At 37.0% G+C, this 19661-nt stretch overlaps 1 protein-coding gene across 7 annotated transcripts in view; it reads right to left on the reverse strand.

Moving 5' to 3' along the window:
* The window catches only part of LOC115830379 (recombining binding protein suppressor of hairless), a 115126-nt gene that overhangs the window by 10199 nt on the left and 85266 nt on the right, over positions 1 to 19661 (reverse strand). For all 7 annotated transcript variants that reach the window (XM_030800817.1, XM_030800818.1, XM_030800822.1 and 4 more), the window contains 5 exons: positions 18882 to 18977; positions 9181 to 9346; positions 4062 to 4236; positions 313 to 450; positions 49 to 161 (listed from right to left, as the gene is read on the reverse strand). In XM_030800817.1, coding sequence (XP_030656677.1) covers positions 49 to 161; positions 313 to 450; positions 4062 to 4236; positions 9181 to 9346; positions 18882 to 18977 — 688 coding nt within the window. The remainder of the gene's footprint in view (positions 1 to 48; positions 162 to 312; positions 451 to 4061; positions 4237 to 9180; positions 9347 to 18881; positions 18978 to 19661) is intronic.

Below are 19661 nucleotides of genomic sequence, written 5' to 3' on the forward strand. Positions count from 1 at the left end.
AATTAATTTTTACTTCACATTATCACTAAAGCAAAAGTAGAGCCATACCAATCTTGGGAGTGCCATGCCAGTAACTGAGCACACAAGTTTGACTGTTTGTCCATAATGGATGTAGCCATCTCGGACTGTGAATTCTTCTCCTTCTGATTCATCATCATCCACTACAGTAGGTGGAAAAAGAAATCAAACTGTCATCTTTTTAAATTTATTTTATGATTAGGCAAATGACAAAACTTAATATATCCATGTATCTCATCAAAAGAATTTAACAATTTCACACTAAAAACATTAAATGCACATTTTTGTACTCACAGAGATGAATAAAAAATGCTCCCCACTGCTGTGAACTGGCATGAAAATTACCTCCTTCTACATGCAAGTATCTGGTACTAACTGTCTGGGATCGTAGTCGATTAAACAGAGCCACCTTTGTTCCTGAGGCAATGCATACTGCAAAGAAAAAACAGCTCTTATTTATGTGATTGGAGCAGAAGGTGGGGAGGGAGCAAAAGAAGGAAATTCTGCCTGGCAGTGTATAATTATTCTTTCTTATCATTTAACAGTTTGACAAATATTTCCATTTTCCAAGACAGTACAGATGATATCAAAAAGTCAAGGTAACTGTTATTAATAATGTCAAGCTAATGATATCAAATGTCCATAAAAATAATTTTAAAGTGAAAGCTACACAGTATGTTTAATGTAGTGCTGATTATTAGAGAAAAACTTACTTTTAAAATAATGTTAGACAGTAGAAATTTAAATGATGACCTATTTAAAGGATGTGTATCTAAATACACTGATAAGAAAATATTTTCCTGGAATATCACTGAATGGAAAAGCAGAATATAAAATACTCTGTATGCTGTGGTTCCATTAGGCAAATGTATATATTTTTAATATGTGTTTGCATCCAATTCCACAGAATACATGCATAGAAAAGGGACCAGAAGGATGTTTATCAGAGTTGATGGTAAATGCCTCTGCATACTGTGATTTTAGAAAATTCTGCATTTCTCTAAATAAAGTATTGTATGAAATTTCTTGAAAATAAATCCATGTAAGCAGAAAAATATTCTGAAAGTGAAATATGTTCTCTGCCATCAAGAAACTAATATTCAGTACAAACACAAAGTTAAAGCAGTTATATAAAACTGTGTAATTTGAAATGCAAATAGCCTGAATACAAGACATAATATACCTCCTAGTGCAGGAGAGCACACCACCACCTTTGAAGTAGGTCTTGCTTTTCAGAAAGAAAACAAGAACCAAAGGACAACAAACTTAAATCTGATCACCATTCTAGACTAAAGATTCTCTCCTTGACCAAACTTTTAAGCAGGCTGCTCTGAGCATTCAACTAGTATTGGTCCTAGAGCCCTGTCATCAGTCTGTTTAGCTCAGTTATATATAGGAAGAATCCTCCTCAATTATCCCCCACTCTGGATCTATGATCACCTTGGCCTGCCTTTAGCAGGAATCCTAAGTCACGTCAGAAAGAAACCTTCTACCTTTGATGTCTCCTTTTAGTAAGTTTCCATCCATTGACCCTCTCACTCTGCTTCATCCCCACTTGTTTTTGTTGTATTCTTCTTTGTTGTATTCTGAAATGGAACTTGGTTCTATTTTCCCCTATTGCAATAGTACTGAATGAAATCTGTCTTTCCAGCTAGTGCCCACGCTCTATTTGTTTCTGACTCTACCAATTTACAGAAAATACATTAAACTATACCAAATAAATGAAATTAGCAAAATCCAGTACGTGGAAATCTCTAGTGGCCAAATGTCTCTACTTACTTAAATAAATTGCAAGAGTTGAGGGGGTGTCCATAGATTATACTCAAGGACATGTCACAATATAAACTGTACTATATGGTAGATTTGAATTTTGATTCAAGCAATCTGATTTTTAAAATAACATTTTAGACCATTTTAAATTTGAACACTGATTGGATATGCATCAAACTAAAATAAGGGCAGAAGAAAGTGGGGCTGGAGTACAGGTATAGATGAAGATAAGGTTGGTTGAATTTAAGATCACTGTTGACGTTAGAGAATAAACATAAGAGGTTTCATTGTATGGTGCAAAACAAAAACCCTAAAACCCCACTGGTCACTTTCAGGGAATGTTATTATTCTGCAAATGAGTAAACAAGCAGCTAATCCTGCCTTTTCATTACATATTACAATTGAAGCAAATAGCTGATGTGGCAAAGTCCCTCTCTGTAGAAAAAACTCCAGCTAACAAATGCAGAAGTTAGAATTTAAAAAATTAGAGTATCACCATTTTGCAGCATTTAATGAAATGGATTTAAACATCTTCAATGGCTATTAAAACCATTAGGTTAAAGTTTGCTGAGGAACTTTACGGGTGGAATAGACTAACAGCTGAACTACTATAATCAATCTTAACATGGCCAAACAAAAAGGGGATAATCAGATATTATGACTTCCAATCCAATGGAAACAAATGTATATTTTACCAATCAGTTCTGAAAGTCTTTATGTCTAACCACCAGTTCGTAGAAAATAAGAGAGACAGAGAAACACGTAATCAGCCAAACCCAGAATATGGAATTCCACAACAGGAAAAATGATCCAGTTTCTTCAACAAACAAATGACACAGAAGGAAAACAAAGGTGAGAGAGGGTAGAAGAAATTATTACAGACTAAAATGTGTGGACCTTATCTGAATCCATGTTTCAACAAACCACTGTAAAACAAAACAAAGCAAAAAAACTATAAAAAGACATTCTGGGTCAATCTGATAAATCTGTACATGAAATAGGATATTAGATGACACTAAAGAGCTGCTGTCAACTGTTACATATAATGATGTTTCAAAAAAAAAGGGCATGTATTAGTCACTATTGCAGAAATTTTGGTTGAAAGGATAGGATGAGATTGACATTAAAATATGCCAGCAGATAGCATTAGGAGATATACCTAATGCTAAATGACGAGTTAATGGGTGCAGCACACCAACATGGCACATGTATACATATGTAACAAACCTGCATATTGTGCACATGTACCCTAAAACTTAAATAAAAAAAAAAATTCCAGCAATTAGAAGACAAAGAGGTGTTGGTGGTGATGGAGATAATGAAACAGAATTGATAAAGCCTGTTGAGGCTGGGTGGATAATTTCTCCCTTTTATATAAATTTGAAAGTCTCCGCCAGGCGTGGTGGCTCACGCCTGCAATCCCAACACTTTGGGAGGCTGAGGTGGGTGGATCACCTGAGGTCAGGAGTTCAAAACCCAAGCCCAGCCTGGCCAAATGGCCAAACCTTGTCTCTACTAAAAAATACAAAATCAGCCGGGCGTGATGGTGGGCACCTGTAATCCCAGCTACTCAGGAGACTGAGGCAGGGAGGATTGGTTAAATCCCGGAGGTGGAGGTTGCAGTGAGCTGAGATCCTGCCACTGCACTCCAGCCTGGGCGACAGAGTAAGAGTCCATCTCAAAAAAAAAGAAAAGTCTCCATAATAAAAAGTTAAAAAAAGAAAAATGGGTGTGGAGGTTAAATTTATAATTCAAACATACTTCTTTGGTAGTCTAAAAATAGGCTGATGAGACAGCAGTCTCTGCCAGAGCAACCACATTAAAAATTGTGTTTAGATTCTCAGGAAGGCCTGCCAAAGCCCATTTAGTTAGTAGTGTTTTTCAAAGGGGTGGTTTTTGACATTGTGGGTGGATCAATTCTTTGTGGAATGGGAACTACCTTGGATACTGCAGGACATTCAATTCAGCATCACAGGCTCAAGACACCCAAAGCCAACATCACCCCCTTCAGTCACTGTAACAACAGAAGGAGAAAATCTCCCATTTCCCCAAAATGTCCCTGGGAGCACTAAGGAACCAACTCTGGTTAAGAACTGCTTCATTAGACCACATACTGTCAATTTACAATTAAAAAAAGAGAGACAATAAAGAGGGCCACAAAAATATTAGTAAAGAATTAATTGGCTATTGAAAAGGCAATTTTTAATTTAAAAAAGAGTCTGTCTTATTAATTCATGGTGGGAGTTGGGGATAAATAAGAAAAGCATACATACAGTCAGCATTTTTCAATGACTGCTTCTTTTTGGAAGGTTTGGAGATGACTTTTATCCGCTTGCTGAGGAACACACCAATGTCATCACTGTTGCCATAGAACATCTTTACAGACAACATGAAGTGCTTTCGCTTATCTGAATCAGATATATATAATGTTTTGGCTGTGCAATAGTTCTGTGAAAGAAAAGTAAAGTTTTAACAGCAGCAAAACCTTGTGTGTTTATGTAGTACCTACAACTCAGAATGGCCATGGTTTAAGTAATAAGTAAAACAATTCCAAGGGATAGCTGATAAAACCAACTATAAAAATTATCAACTGTAAAAATTACTGAAATTGATTTCTGAAAAGTACAAAGTTTTCCTTATAAAGTCTGTAAAACACAAACATTGTCATCTATTGTATCCTCTTTAAAAGACCATTTAAAGAAACCGCCTTTTCTTGTTTTACATAGCTCTACAACTGTGTCATGGAATTATCACTCAATGTTACAGCAATGACTTTTAAAATAAATTTTACAGTTAAAAAAATCAATGACTATCTCTCTGCCAAAAAAAAAAATAAAGCTATCAGAATTCAACAAATTATGTAAAAGATTTTAGCAGTAGTTCTTTTCAAAATAGTGCACAGAATGTTTTTCTTTATATAGCTGAACACTAGAGTAATCACTTATAAGATTGAGGAAAACAATGATAGACAAACTGGATGATTATAAAATATCTTAAACCAGAAAGAGATTATATAAGCATTAAAGAGCTATTTTTAAAATGGTTAACTTTGCCCAAAAGGACAATTCATATGTATCACCAAAAGAACTGAATTTAAAGGTACTAGAGAAAATGCTCAAGGCATTATGTCAGTTTACCAGAATTTAAATTCTGATAACTGAGAAGATAAAGAGATATAGCACTTTACAAACAGCAAAGACCCTTCAAAATGCTACTGCTTATATTATATATAACAATTCTAAAATCTTTCCTATTCTCTTGATCCCTGTGAATCAGGGAGGGGTCTAAATTATTGTCCTTTTCCAGATAAGATAAATGATGCTGAAACACAGCATAAATATCTAAAGTATCTGAATTATATTTTTTAAAAGATCAACATTCCACTTTAAAATTAAGCTAAACAAGTTTCTTCAACTACCTCTCCCATATCTTCCTTTTAAAAAGCAGAGCAAATGCTACTCAGGAAACAGTTAATGACTTCTAGGTTTTTATCTTTAAAATTTTACTCACAGACAGCCTTGGTAGCAGACAAAACTACTGCAATAGTTTATTGTATTTCTCATAGCAAAGCTATATAAGAAAATGTAGATGCCATCTTGAACATTATACATTCAACTAAGTTTTTAAAAATCAAAAGTTTGGTAAAAGCTTTGCGAGGTTTTTGCTCTGTAGAAGGCAAAAATAAGATAAAGCTAATCATAGTAATAAATAAAAACAGGCCAGGGTGGTGGCTCATGCCTGTAATCTCAGCACTTTGGGAGGCCGAGGTGGACAGACTGCTTAAGTCCTGAAGTTTGAGACCAGCCTGAGCAACATGGTGAAACCCCATCTCTACGAAAAACACAAAAATTATCCAGGCATGGTGGTGCATGCCTGTAGTCCCAGCTACTCAGGAGGCTGAGGTGGGAGGGTCGCTTGAGCCCAGGAGGCAGAGGTTGTAATGAGCCGTGATCCCACCACCGCACTCCAGCCTGGGTGACAGGGTGGCACCCTGTCTCAAAATGAATAAAGATAAAGAAACAAAAAACAACAGTATTTTGCAGTCACATCACTCCTTGCACCCAAGATCTCCAACGCACTCAGAGATGGCATCTGTGAGCTGCTATGCCCATAGGTCGGCCATACTCTTAAAAGTGACAGCATTGAAGGTCAAATTAAGCCTAAACAATGAAATTCTTCTGCAACATAAGACGAGGTCTATGAAAATGGGTATCAATGTACTAAGCAGACAGTCATGGGAAGCAAAAATGAAATGTAAATCTAAATGAAGGTAATTACATGCTAATGAGAAAGCTTAACAATGTTGAGATGGCTTTTGAGTGTTAAAATTAAAAGGTAAGATCCATATCAGAAAGAGAAAATACTGAAATCTGCATAAATAAGTCATATTGGCAAACAAGAAAGGAAAAAAAGAACCAAGAAGGTTGGATCATAAGGCCTACACAAAAAGAACTGCATTTTGTTCAGAAAAAACAAACACACATCTATCTCCTTGGAAAGAAAGGAAATATATCCCTAATTACAATGAGTAGTTTGAATCCACAAAAATCATAACCAAGATAATTTTATGGGAACCATTATTTTTAAAAAACTATAAGGCCACTGACCACAAACTACTCAAATTCCATTAAGAAAAGAAGGAAAAAGTCACTGACTCATAGAAAATAAGCAAATAAAACTAAAATTACATTTGCCTTGCTATTCTAAAAGGTTAAATTAGCTAATGGAATTCTAGAAGAGAAAATGGCATATAATCATCTCTCTAGAAATACTCTTTGAAAACAAGATCTTTAGGCAATAAAAGACATTTCCCTGAAAGAAGAAACACCAAATCTAATGCTGCAAAGTGATACTGCAGAAATGTTTAAATTATAGAAACAAAATGTTAGCCAAGAGCATATGATGTTTAAAAATAAGAAAAACACAAGAGTGTTAACTAAGTCATCCTTGTTGCATAGCTTACCTAGCTGTGACTATAAAAAATGTAAATTTTTTTAACAAATTAAAAACATTACACAAAATCTAAGATCCAACATATTACCTACATACAGCCAAGTGTCATGACCACAAATTTAAAGGGCTAAATATACTAGAATTTTGTTGTAGTGAACATTTAAAATAAGCATAAACACCAAAAATTGCAAAATGAATATCTCATATTTCTCAATAACTAATTGTACCACTCAATGAACAGACTATTTCCTTACACGAATGGAGGTTAAGTGAGGCAGACAAGAGCAAAGTGCCTCTTACTGAAGCTCAGAATCCACTGCTCAGGACATCTTTGCCTACCTTGGTCAAAACCATGTTCTTATACCTTTATGCTCTAAGCACATGATTATATTGTTTTTTTCTGCCTGGGATGCCTTCTACTAACTCTCACCAGTCTTACTTTACGTAAACTTCCCTAATAGAATTTTTCCTGAAAATTAAATATTAACATACAATTTTGGCTTACAGACATTGTACTAACCTATTACTAGGTATTTTAAATACTAGTTAAATGCTCAAGCTCTCAGGTATTCTATTCCTCTTTTGCCAGTTTCTAGGCCTTGGGGAAAGGGTATACTAGTGGAAGTTGAAGAAAGATACAATGAAAAACAGCAGGAATATCTCCATGTTGAGGCAGCCCCTAAAGGTATAAAATTAGAATGTGGCACTACTAAGTTACAATGCTGCGAAAGGCAAGCAGTGATACTACTGGTTGGTTTATTTGGTATTACCTCATTTAAAATTACTGGAAGCTGGAACTGGTTAAAATGAGCAATGAAGTAGGATTAAACAGTTTATACACACAGGTAGCTAGAATCCCTGGCTTTAACTGGTTAAAATGAGCAATGAAGTAGGATTAAACAGTTTATACACACAGGTAGCTAGAATCCCTGGCTTCTCACTACCTGTCTGATCCACTCATTCATAGTGGAGGCATATAACTCTGAGACTTCCTAGGTAACAGGAAAACAGATGAGACAATACTTGAGATCTATTAGATCAACCCACCACTTAAATATATTCATTACTTTAGCTCAGGGGTCATAATTTAGAAATAGTTTTACTGGTTTAAGATGAAACAAACTTTGTTGTAATAAGTATTATCCCAAATCTAATTTAAAACACATAGTCAACAAATCTTACTTACAAAAACTATAAAGATATAAATGACATACAAATAGCTAAATTTGAAGGAGGCTGACATTAAGACCTGTAGTACTATCTGTAAAATCACTAAAATTGAATTTGAGAGTACAAATCCCTTAGCTCACCTCCACCAACACCACTCCCAACCCATATCCCTAGTGCCAACTACAACATAGCAAACACTAAATATTCAACAAAGATGTATCAAATAATGAAACAGCTGTTTATGCACTATTTTAGAAGACGTTTAGTCACTGAGATCAGAACTAACCATTTTCCAAAGTATAGTAGCAAGGAAAAATAAAACCATAGCTAAATTCTAAGTAAATAAAAAACTATCTTTCAGTACTAAAAGTATAGATTGGCTGGACACGGTGGCACACACGCATAATCCCAGCACTTTGGGAGGCTGAGGTGGATGGACTGCTTGAGCTCAGGAGTTCAAGACCAGCCTAGGTAACATGGCGAAACCCTGTCTCTACAAAAAAATACAAAAAAGTTAGCTGGACATGGTGACGCACACCTATAGTCCCGCTACTTGAGAGGTGGAGGTTGCAGTCAGCCAAGATTGCGCCATTGCATTTCCACATGGGTGACAGAGTAAAAACCCCATCCCAGGGGAAGAAAAAAAAAGATCTAGATTGACTGCTTTCTAAATTCATACAATATAATCAGTAAAACTAGTTAATAAATTGTTTTCTCTAGAAAATTAATTGAAGAACCCCCGCCATGCACTAAAATTTGAGTAAAGCCAACTGTGGCTGTTCTTGTCTACAGTATCACTCTGCTTCATTCTGATGTCAAGTAAACGTTTACAATCTTTATAACCCAGATAAATGCTTTTCACAATGTATTTATCATCGTGTCTAGTATAAAACTAAGATTAAAATAGCAGAGTAAAACATTACTGAACAATGTATTTTTGTTGATAAACCTCTGTCAAACAGAAGATGAGCAATCAGCCTCCTAAATTTATTACTGGCTTCCAATAGAAATCTGATTTATAGTCTGCTAAAACTGCTTGCAAGTTGGGGAAGCTTACTGCATGCCACCTTCCGACGTCAGCAGCGTAAGCTTCATGAGTGACTAGACCAAAGCTATCTGAGAGGCATATTTTTTGGTCCTAGTTTATATATTCGAGAAATTGTTACCAATAGTTATTAAAGAAAAAAATCTCCACCACAAAAATGAATACGAAAACTACATTCTGGTACCATGGTGCTCCTTTCTGGTGAACTAGCAGTCTTGATTTACCTTTCCTTCCAAGTTTAGCTGCTGCATTTCTTGGTCACTATTTCCTATCCCAATAAATGCACACGGTTGAGACTCTTGTTCAGAACAACCATCGCGTTCCATTTGTTCTTTTTTTTTCTTCCATCCACTGCCCATAAGATATACACAAGGAGGAGGGCAAAAAAACCTGAAGAATAATGGGGAAAAAAACCCAAGAAGCACAAATCAATTAGATTCAATAAAGCATTTCCTTTTCTTGAACATTATGAATACAAAATCATATTGAAATGCACCTATTTCCCAATGAAAAATTTTGGTGAAGCCTTTTGTAATGCAAATAATCCTGCCCACAGGACAGAAATCGGGACTTCCACAATGACCAAATCTGTTCAGGTAAAATATTGGAGTTATGCATACAGTTAAGTACTTTATAGAGTACAGAACTTCTCTTTGTATTTTCACATGGCTCAGAGTTCTAAACGACTAGAGTTCAGCAAATCCAGTGTACTCTAACATATTACAAAACATGATAAACCACCACAAAAATCTATAATTACTAATTAAGGCCTATTCAAAATGACACAATCATTAATGAGTGACATTACTGTTATGGATACTGCATTTAACTTAATGTGGTAATTAACCTGGAAAATTGTATTAGAGCATTGTCCATAGTAGAAATATCCAAAATATTAATAAAACTAAGCAAAAGAGTCAAAAGTAAATGGATCTCCTGATTATAAGCAGTGCTGTGTTTTATATATCTTTGAATTTTATATACACTTGGAACACCTGGTGTGCTGTGGATATCTGAGAAATATTTCATTCTCAAAGAACAAGACACTGTATTCTTTCAACTCACAGAATACCACAGGCTTATTTTGCTAGTTGTCAAAAACCACCTTCGCAAGTTCTTCTGAGAATGATTTTCTTATAATCTTTTATTTAGCAATTAAAAATATTATCTATTGCAAAGCCTAGCTCAAGGCTCATATTTTACATAGTTCAGACCATCAATCCAGTCCTTATATAGGGTGTAAATTCACCTTTGCTCAATTATAATGCTGACTTGTACATACTTTAAAACATCTATGCCATATCTCTCTAGAGGGCCTGAAAACTCAAATTAACTATAGCAGCCACATAAGTAATATAAATGGGTGAACGACGTATACAGTAAACAAGAATATCCAGGCTGGGCGCGGTGACTCATACCTGTAATCCTAACACTTTGGGAGGCAGAGGCAGGCAGACTGCTTAAGCCCAGGAGTTTGAGACCAGCCTGGGCAACATGGCTAAACCTCATGTCTACAAAAAATACAAAAATTAGTGGGCGTGGTGGCAGGCGCCTATAGTCCAACTACTCCGGTGGCTGAGATGGGAGGACCACCTGAGCCTGGGAGGTCAAGGCTGCGGTGAGCTGTCATAGTGCAGCTGCACCCCAGCTTGGGTTAGAGTGAGACTCTGTCTTAAAAAAAAAAAAAAAATTAGGAATATCCTTTAGTTATCCAAAGAAGTAGTTTCCTTCTCTTCTTTCTTGAAACACAAAGCCTCCATTGTCATTCTCACTTTTTGTACTGTTATTAGTACAGAAAATGGCTTACTTTTCTTAATCCTAGTATAAGAAAACCCAGAGCTTAAATGCAATGATAATCAGCCACTGGTATATATACACCCACTCACACTCACGTGGCTGAACTATGGGCATGCAGGCCTAGTGTTGGTCCCGTCCTCCAATTGTTCAATAGATGCCTGAAATCAAATTTTGTATGAAATACCATTTTTTTTAATTTGGCAACTAATTTACACTTATTAACACTCTGTAGGCCAACAACGTGCAGACTAAAAGAAAAAAACTTTATGTGCATATATGCACACACAAGCAGATACCAGCAGGCTGGATTTGGTGCTCAGGTCTTCCTGAAGGTGGTAGTATCTACTTCTTGTTTGCTCCCCCCTCAGCCTCTACAATATTATCTACTGAATTGACTGAAAATATATTAATGGAACCTACTTTTTGCTCAACCCTAACCAGACTACTTTAGAGGCAATTTAGATATGACTTACAAGAAGTAAGCTGGGTTTATTTAACATTCATTAATTCTCCAAATTATTTATTATATCCTGAGTGTGTAACAGATACTGGGGATATAGCCGTAAAAATAAACAAAAAAATTAGACAAAATTCCTGTCCTCATGGATCTTACACTCTAATAGGAGAGAGATAATAAAAACAGATAAATGAGTGAAATAACATGCATATGTACTCCATTAGCTGGTGATAAGTATGGGGAGAAACAAATAAAGCAGGCAAGGGGTACTTGAAATGGGGACAGCCCAAGGTGGCCAGGAAAAGTTTCCTTATGAAAGTGACTTTGAGTCACGACCCAAAGCCATGTGGACACCTGGGGCAAGAGCATTTCCACAGAGGAAAGAGCCAGTGCAAAGGTTCTGAGATAGGAAGGACTGTGACCAACAGTGGGGAAACAACCAACAGACCAGAGCGGCTGTTGTAGGGAGCAAGAGGGGGATTAACAGGCAGTGAAGCCAGAGGTAGTGGACAAGTAGACCAAGGAGGCCCTACAGATTTAACTGAGGGAGGAAGGAAGTCTCTGTGGTCCTCTCACATTTATCTAATCCAATAGAAAAGAGCAGTTTTCATGCCTGTATACTTACACTGAGGCCAAGGATATAAAGGTCACAGCCAAGGTAGTGGGCCCAGTTCCATGTCACTCTAAGTTTGGAGGGAAGCCTGGATTAGCTGGGCTAGTTTTGGAGTGGGTTCAGTTCAAGTCTACAAAGGGGAGCTTTCTGGCTTCTAATGCTGGGAGCTATCCAATGCTTACTATGGCACAGAGTCAAATACCTAGGCTGGCACACTCTCAGGAGGTTGAGAAGGCATCAGTTTTGGAAACACATCTCGTGTTTTTTTTTATTGAACATTGATGTTAAGACTCCTTAGTAAATTGGTGTATCAGCTATAAAACTCAAAGAGCTGTGTTTTAGTACAGGTTGTGTATTCCTTATCTAAAATGCTTGCGACCAATAGTGTTTTGAATTTTTTTTTTCCAGATCTTGGATTGTTTGCATTTATACTTAGTGGTTGAACATCCCAAATCTAAAATGCTCCAGGCTAGGTGCAGTGACTCATGCCTATAATCCCAGCACTTTGGGAGGCTGAGGCGGGCAGATCACTTGAGGCCAGGAGTTCAAGACCAGACCGGCCAACATAGCGAAACACTGTCTCTACTAAAAATACAAAAATTAGCCAGGCATGGTGGCACATGCCTGTAGTCCCAGTTACTCAGGAGGCTGAGGCATGAGAATCGCTTGAAACCGGTAAGGTGGGGTTGCAGCGAGCCAAAGATAGCGCCACTGTACTCCAGCCTGGATGACAGACCAAGACTCTTACAGGGTCATGTTGGCACTCAGGGTTTTCAGATTTTGGAGCCCTTCAAATTTTTGGACTGGGAATGCGCAACCTATGTGCCAAATACAGTAGTCAAATCTCAATGAATTATCATAAATGGTACTTTTTTTTCTGAGATGGAGTCTCGCTCTGTCGCCCAGGCTGGAGTGCAGTGGCGCGATCTCCACTCACTGCAAGCTCTGCCTCCCGGGTTCATGCCATTCTCCTGCCTCAGCCTCCCGAGTAGCTGGGACTACAGGCGCCCCCCACCATGCCTGGCTAATTTTTTTTTTTTTCAGTAGAGATGGGGTTTCACCGTGTTAGCCAGGATGGTCTCGATCTCCTGACCTCGTGATCCGCCCGCCTCGGCCTCCCAAAGTGCTGGGATTACAGGCGTGAGCCACCGTGCCCGGCCCATAAATGGTACTTCTTAATTTCACATCTGAAAAATATAAAGAGAGCTAAACTGATAAAAGAATGAGTAGTGCTGGTTTTCTCAAAAGTACGGTGACAAAATGCATGAAATGGTAAAAATGAGGTTGATAAAAAAATTATCTATTCAAAACACTGACCAAGGGTCTATCTTGAAAGTGCTTTCCAATCATGTAATAAATATAAGAAAAATGAAAACTTTTCAATAGTCTGAGTCTTTTAAAAAAAAAAAGTCAACTCTAAATTATTTCAAAAAGCCATGATGGAAGCAGCAAATCCAATATAATCTAAACATTCAAATTATTTCTATATTGCTGATAAAATCATACCTTAAACATCCCAGTATCATCATCCCCTAAAATACGGCAAACAAATCAAGTGGTTGCCCAGACTTCGTAAAAATCCAGTGTTTGAATAAAAGTCAGCATATATACAAAAAAAAAGGCAAGAATACAGGCAAAAGAAACTAAAGGGAAGCCGGGCGCGGTGGCTCACGCTTGTAATCCCAGCACTTTGGGAGGCTGAGGCGGGCGGATCACGAGGTCAGGAGATCGAGACCACGGTGAAACCCCGTCTCTACTAAAAAATACAAAAAAATTAGCCGGGCGTGGTGGCGGGCGCCTGTAGTCCCAGCTACTCGGAGAGGCTGAGGCAGGAGAATGGCGTGAACCCGGGAGGCGGAGCTTGCAGTGAGTCGAGATTGCGCCACTGCACTCCAGCCTGGGCGACAGAGCGAGACTCCGTCTCAAAAAAAAAAAAAAAAAAAAAGAAACTAAAGGGAGTGAGGTAAAAATAAAAGGCCACCAAATTAACAGAAGAAAACTTAAATACATCTTCATTTATTTATTTATTTATTTAATTTTAAAGATAGGGTCAGACTTTCACTATGTTGCCCAGGCTGGTCTTGAACTCCTGGTCTCAAGGGATCCTCCTGTCTTGGCCTCTCAAAGTGCTGGGATTACAGGCATGAGCCACTGCACCTGGCCTAAAATATATCCTATGTGATGTATTTTAGGCCAGGTGTGTGAAACTGACGATTTTTTAAAAATTGGGCAGTTGGTCAATATGTATCAAACACTCAGTGAAAAGTCTGAAAAGTGGTTAGCTTACAGAGTTTAACTGCTGCTATAAAAAGATATTCTATAAAACATGTTGTCTTTATTTTCTTATCTTTCCTAGCAGCTCTATCAACTAAAACAAACAATACTTTTCTCTGCCACTTGGTGGCGATATGCACACATTTAAAATTTTACTCCTTTCACAGTTGTCTTTATTTTCAGAGACTGTTTCAACCACTGATTTCCTCAAATCTTGAGATGATGTCTGAAACCTGCCTTACAGATTCAAAGAAGGCTTTTTATCTATTCCAATATATAAAATAGATTAAACAGAATCCAAACTCGACATTTGCATTATCTTGCTACTTTGCAGAATCATCACTAACCTTTGATGATTATTCAGTTCACAAGGACCATATTTAGGAACTTTTTGCATACCACAATTGGCCAATTAACACAAATCTCAATATGACTTCAGAATCAGTTTAAATGGCTTTACTGTTAATTGTTTTAACACCATCATTACTGCTACTGCTTAAATACTTCCTTCGAGAAAGCTGAATGTTAATATGTCAAATGACATATTAACATTTCCTCTAGATAAAACAATCTTTTAAAAAGTTTATTTTTTAACCTAAGACCTTACTTAATGAGAAATTAATCACTAATATAAACAGGGTACTAGATGTGCCATGCAAATAAATACTAGTTATTAGGCACCATACTTAATATCAAGAACAATTTTAAATTTGGGGATAAAATTTCCTAACCAAGTATTTTTAAGCATCACTTACTGGAGTTATTTTGTATGCCAAAAAGACACAGCCAAGAGGACTGTGATCATGCCCCCAGGTAACCTCACGCCTTATGCCTTTGCAACTCTTCAAAAAGGCCTGAACCAGGATCAGCAAGAAAGAAGGCAGATCCTCTTCCCACTGTGCACTCCACCACCAAGTAAGAGCCCAGAACTCTTTTCTGAATCCAGGGGAGTTTGACAGACATCCAGAGGGCTAGATTAGCATTAGCAGTCCTTTACTACTAACACCTGTTTTTTTAAAAATCAAGTAAATTTAATGGGTTTCCCCTTCATTATAAAGTAATGCATGTCTACTTTGAAATTTTTAACAATACAAATCGGTAAAAATACAGGAAAGTAGTTACTCTGGCCTTTTCATCATTTTTGATCATTTTTTAGAGGACTTCAAAGCTTAGATCGTTCAAGCTTTCTTTTGACTGGGGTTTTAGACCAGCTAGGCCATGCCCAAATAATAACAGAGAAATTGAAAATAGGCCGGGCGCGGTGGCTCACGCCTGTAATCCCAGCACTTTGGGAGGCAGAGGCGGGCAGATGACAAGGCCAAGAGTTCGAGACCAGCCTGGCCAACATGGTGAAACCCTGTCTCTACTAAAAATACAAAAATTAGCTGTGCGTGGTGGTGGTTGCCTGTAATCCCAGCTACTTGGGAGGCTGAGGCAGGAGAATCATTTGAACCCATGGAGGCAGAGGTTGCAGTAAGCCAAGATTGTGCCACTGCACTCCAGCCTGGGCAATAAGGTGAGACTTCGTCTCAAAAAGAAAAAAGAAAAATAAAAGCTACTACAATAAAAGACATGGCTAAATTTTCCATTTTAACTTGACAAACCACTACAGCTCTATATACATGTTGGATTTTTTTTTTTCTTTTTTGAGACGGAGTCTCACTCTGCCGCCCAGGCTGCAGTGCAGTGGCACGATCTCGGACCTCAGGTGATCCGCCCACCTTGACCTCTCAAAGTGCTGGGATTACAGGCATGAGCCACCAGGCCCGGCTGTATTTTTTAACAGTAACTAACAAACAGGAACCTTATCTGGGCTTTAACAATTTTCTAAATAGCTCTTCCCCTTTTGTTATCGCAATGGGCCTCAGTTATACATTCCGGTATTAAATGACATAGTGACTTTTAAAACTTCTAGTAAAAGTCCTTTTGCATAAAACCTGGCACACAATAGCCAATCAAAAATAAAGAATAAGTGAATTCAATTGTACTAAAATGCATCTTCAAAAATCCAGAGAAAAGAAAAGCAGCTTGCCTAAATTTGAAGCTATATGATAAACACACATCTATTCACAATTCAATTAGGGCTAGCCCAATCTCACCTAGGTAATGGTAAAAGGGTTAGTCCTAGGCAAAGATAAGTTTACAAAGTTTAAGTACTTAAAGGATCTTTTCCTCCTCAATCCCTGCTCTAGATAACCAACACTCAAATGAAAACGGAATGGTATGGCAATTAGGGTAGTAAAAAGGGTAAATATTTAAAATTAGGCCCTCAAGAGTTCCAATCCTAGCTCCACAGATTCCTAACTAATGTCAACCTGGACACATTTAAAGTCTCTGATTTTTAGATTCGTTGCCCACAGAATTTGGATCATAACATGACTACTTTACAAAATTGTTACGAGGATTACAACTTTAAAATATTTATAAAGCACTTCCAGAATCATGTCTGGCTCATGATTGGAGCCAATATGAAACTGTTTCTACCTCAGATTCACTATGAGGTGCACAGCTGGCCTTTTAGATTCATCTTCCATAATGATGGGTGTTGACTTTTTCTGTTTTGCTTAAAAAGCAGAAAACTTGCTATAAACACACACTAAATTTCATTAATGAATGAAAAAAAAATACTGAATTTCTAGTATCAACTTGGTGGGAAAAAAAAGGACCACTAATTCGAGTTGGTACGCTATGTCCCAAACTACAGGTACCAACTTCTTCCCATCTTTAACCCTAAATCAGTGTTTAAGTTGTATTAGTAAAGTAAGATAAAATAATCAGAAATTTAGTAAGCCTGAATAACAATACCTGGCAGTATGAATCTTAAATATTGTTTTCACTTGTTCATCTTTGAGGATAAAACTACCAATTAAATAGCTTTACCTTCTTGGCCAAGCACGGTGTCTCATGCCTGTAATCCTTTGGGAGGCTGAGGCAGGCAGATCACTTGAGCCCAGGAGTTTGGGATCAGCCTGGACAGCATAGTGAAACCCCGTCTCTATAAAAAATACAAAAATTAGCCGGCCATGGTGGTGAGTGCCTGTAGTCCCAGCTCCTCAGGTGGCTGAGGTGGGAGGATCACCTGAGCCCAGTAAGCGGAAATCATACCACTGCACTCCAGCCAGGGCAACAGAGTGAGACCCTGTCTCCAAAAAAAAAAAAGAAAAAAAAAAAAGAAAGCTTTATCCCTCTTTTCAGCTCAGATCTAATCAGCTTCAAGGAACATCCTAAAAATTCTCTTTTAACATGTAAATTAATTTAATCACATACATATTACATTTCCCTTCTCTTAAGCATAAGCTGCGGTTTCCTTTATGTCACAATCTCTAAGAATTCTACTCATTCCTTTCACAACAAACCCAAAACCTTAGTTTTCATTCCTTTTCTCTTCAGTTGGGTACCTTTCTAGCCAATTAAAAAACCTTTGATCTTTCTCCATAAGCAGGCTTTTTCCATGAAATGCTTAACCAAAAAATGCTGTTTGAAAGACAGACTCAAGAAACTATTCACAAGAAAACTCCAGGAACCAAGTGAAGAAACAACAATGAAAGTCCCCAATTAAACATAAAAAATGCTGAAATTTATAGAATACCACGAGAAATAATTTTTTAAAAATCACGTTGTTGTAATTTAATTTTGGTTAATCTACTTTATAGGTAATTTCTGTTGAGTCCACATTCAGGCAGTATGAGAGTATGAACCCAGTTTTGCTGTTTCTTCTTAATAGCAACCCAAACAAGAATAGGATCAAGAGAGAGGGCCAGGAGTTTTCTTTATAATCATTCCATAGCTCAATTAACCTAAGCTCAAGACAGTTTTAGGATCAAGAGCTTGTTTAGCCTTCTCCTTTTCAAAACGGTACTTTTGGGGCCACATTTGTGTAAAAAACTACATTTTCCACCAAAAAGAAAGCTTCTTTGTGAATGAGATAATGTATCACATAAGTATTTCGGGAACATTATGTAGCCCAAAAGAAAAACTGTGGATTATTTCATTTTGTAAGATCAGGGATTTATTAACCAGATGACCTTTATTAAATTATCCTTCTGGCTTGAGTATATGTAGAAAGTAGAAAAGTTCCATCCTCAAAGCTCGTCTTGGTTTGAAAATAAAATAATAGACCCTAGAAATAATAGCTTCTTACTCTAAAGCCTCCTATCAACTATCAGTTCTTACACTTTAGCCCAATTAGTTGCTTTGGCTTATTCAGGCATGTCTGGGCAGGCCCAGGCAAGTCTTAGCTCATAGCTTATGCCCCTTCCTTATTTGGAAATGTTACTGCTTTCTTAAACCTTTTGTAAGCAACTTCCTCTCTTCTTTGTTCTCCCTTGCACTTACCTATTTAGGAAAGTTTTATGTTATTAGCAAATCAGGTATCAGTTTAAGACTGTGAGGTCCAGCTCCAGCGAATGGATACAGGACACAGCAGTAAGGATGACCCAAAGGCATAAGGGACAAATATGTCTGCTTTTCCTTTGTTCAAGTGTGCTCTCTCCATTGTTCCATCTGCGAGGGGCACCCTTTCTGCAGAAAGTAAAGATTGCCTTGCTGAGAGGTCCTCTGTCTCCATGGTGACTTTTCTTCACAGCACCAATTATCTATTCCTAACAGTATACCACAATTCACTTTGTTTCTCCCCTTCAGGAGACAAATCCCCTATTTTTTATTTTGTACTAGCAAATGAACCCAGTAATAGAAGCCATCCTCTGACATGTATATTAATACATAATTGGCAAATTCATGCAGTAATTACAATTAACTATCCACCAGAAAAACAATAATCTTACCTTTTTTCATTTCCATATGACTTCTGTGCAACTTTTGCATGAAGAATAAGTACTGTTTGATCCCCTCGCTCTTTTAAATAATTTCGCATAGCTTCCCTAAAAACAAATACAAGTATTACTGTTACAGAGGTGAAATTCTTGATGATATCTTTCATCATTACTATGCTCTGTAATGAGAGGAATGCTTATAAATATTTTTTAAATAAGCGAACCTTAAAAACAAAAACAATAAAGCAAAGTAAATCCATAAATTAAATTGGAAGATTATACAATGATACAATAAAAACTGCTCATTTTCAATTCTATTCCTTGTTCTTTAAAAATAAGAAACTGTCTCGCATTCTTTGGAATTTATGATGTAACTCAAACCACAATTACACCTTCCAGAATAACTAGAATCAACATATACACTGCTAATGTGGCTCTAAAATATTATGAGTTAATAAAATGCACTAATTTTGTAGTTTAATAATGTAATTCTCCTCCTCAGTTTCCCTACCCCAGCTATCGGAAGCAATGTTTTTCACTGAATACAAAAGCTGTAACAAATCCTCAGGCCATCCAAAATTATTATTACATGATCCTAAAATGACAATCCTATAAGGACCAAGAAAGGCCTATAGTTCACATACGAATACATAATTATCTCAAGGATATTATTAAATAAATAAAATTTAATAAAGGCTAATTGAAATCAGTGAAAATCTGAATTTTGAAAAAAATACGATGTTAATTCTTTCAAGTAAAAACAACTCTACATATTTATTAAGCAAATGGTCT

This window comes from Nomascus leucogenys, chromosome 20 (assembly GCF_006542625.1).
Source record: "Nomascus leucogenys isolate Asia chromosome 20, Asia_NLE_v1, whole genome shotgun sequence".
Lineage (NCBI taxonomy): Eukaryota > Metazoa > Chordata > Mammalia > Primates > Hylobatidae > Nomascus > Nomascus leucogenys.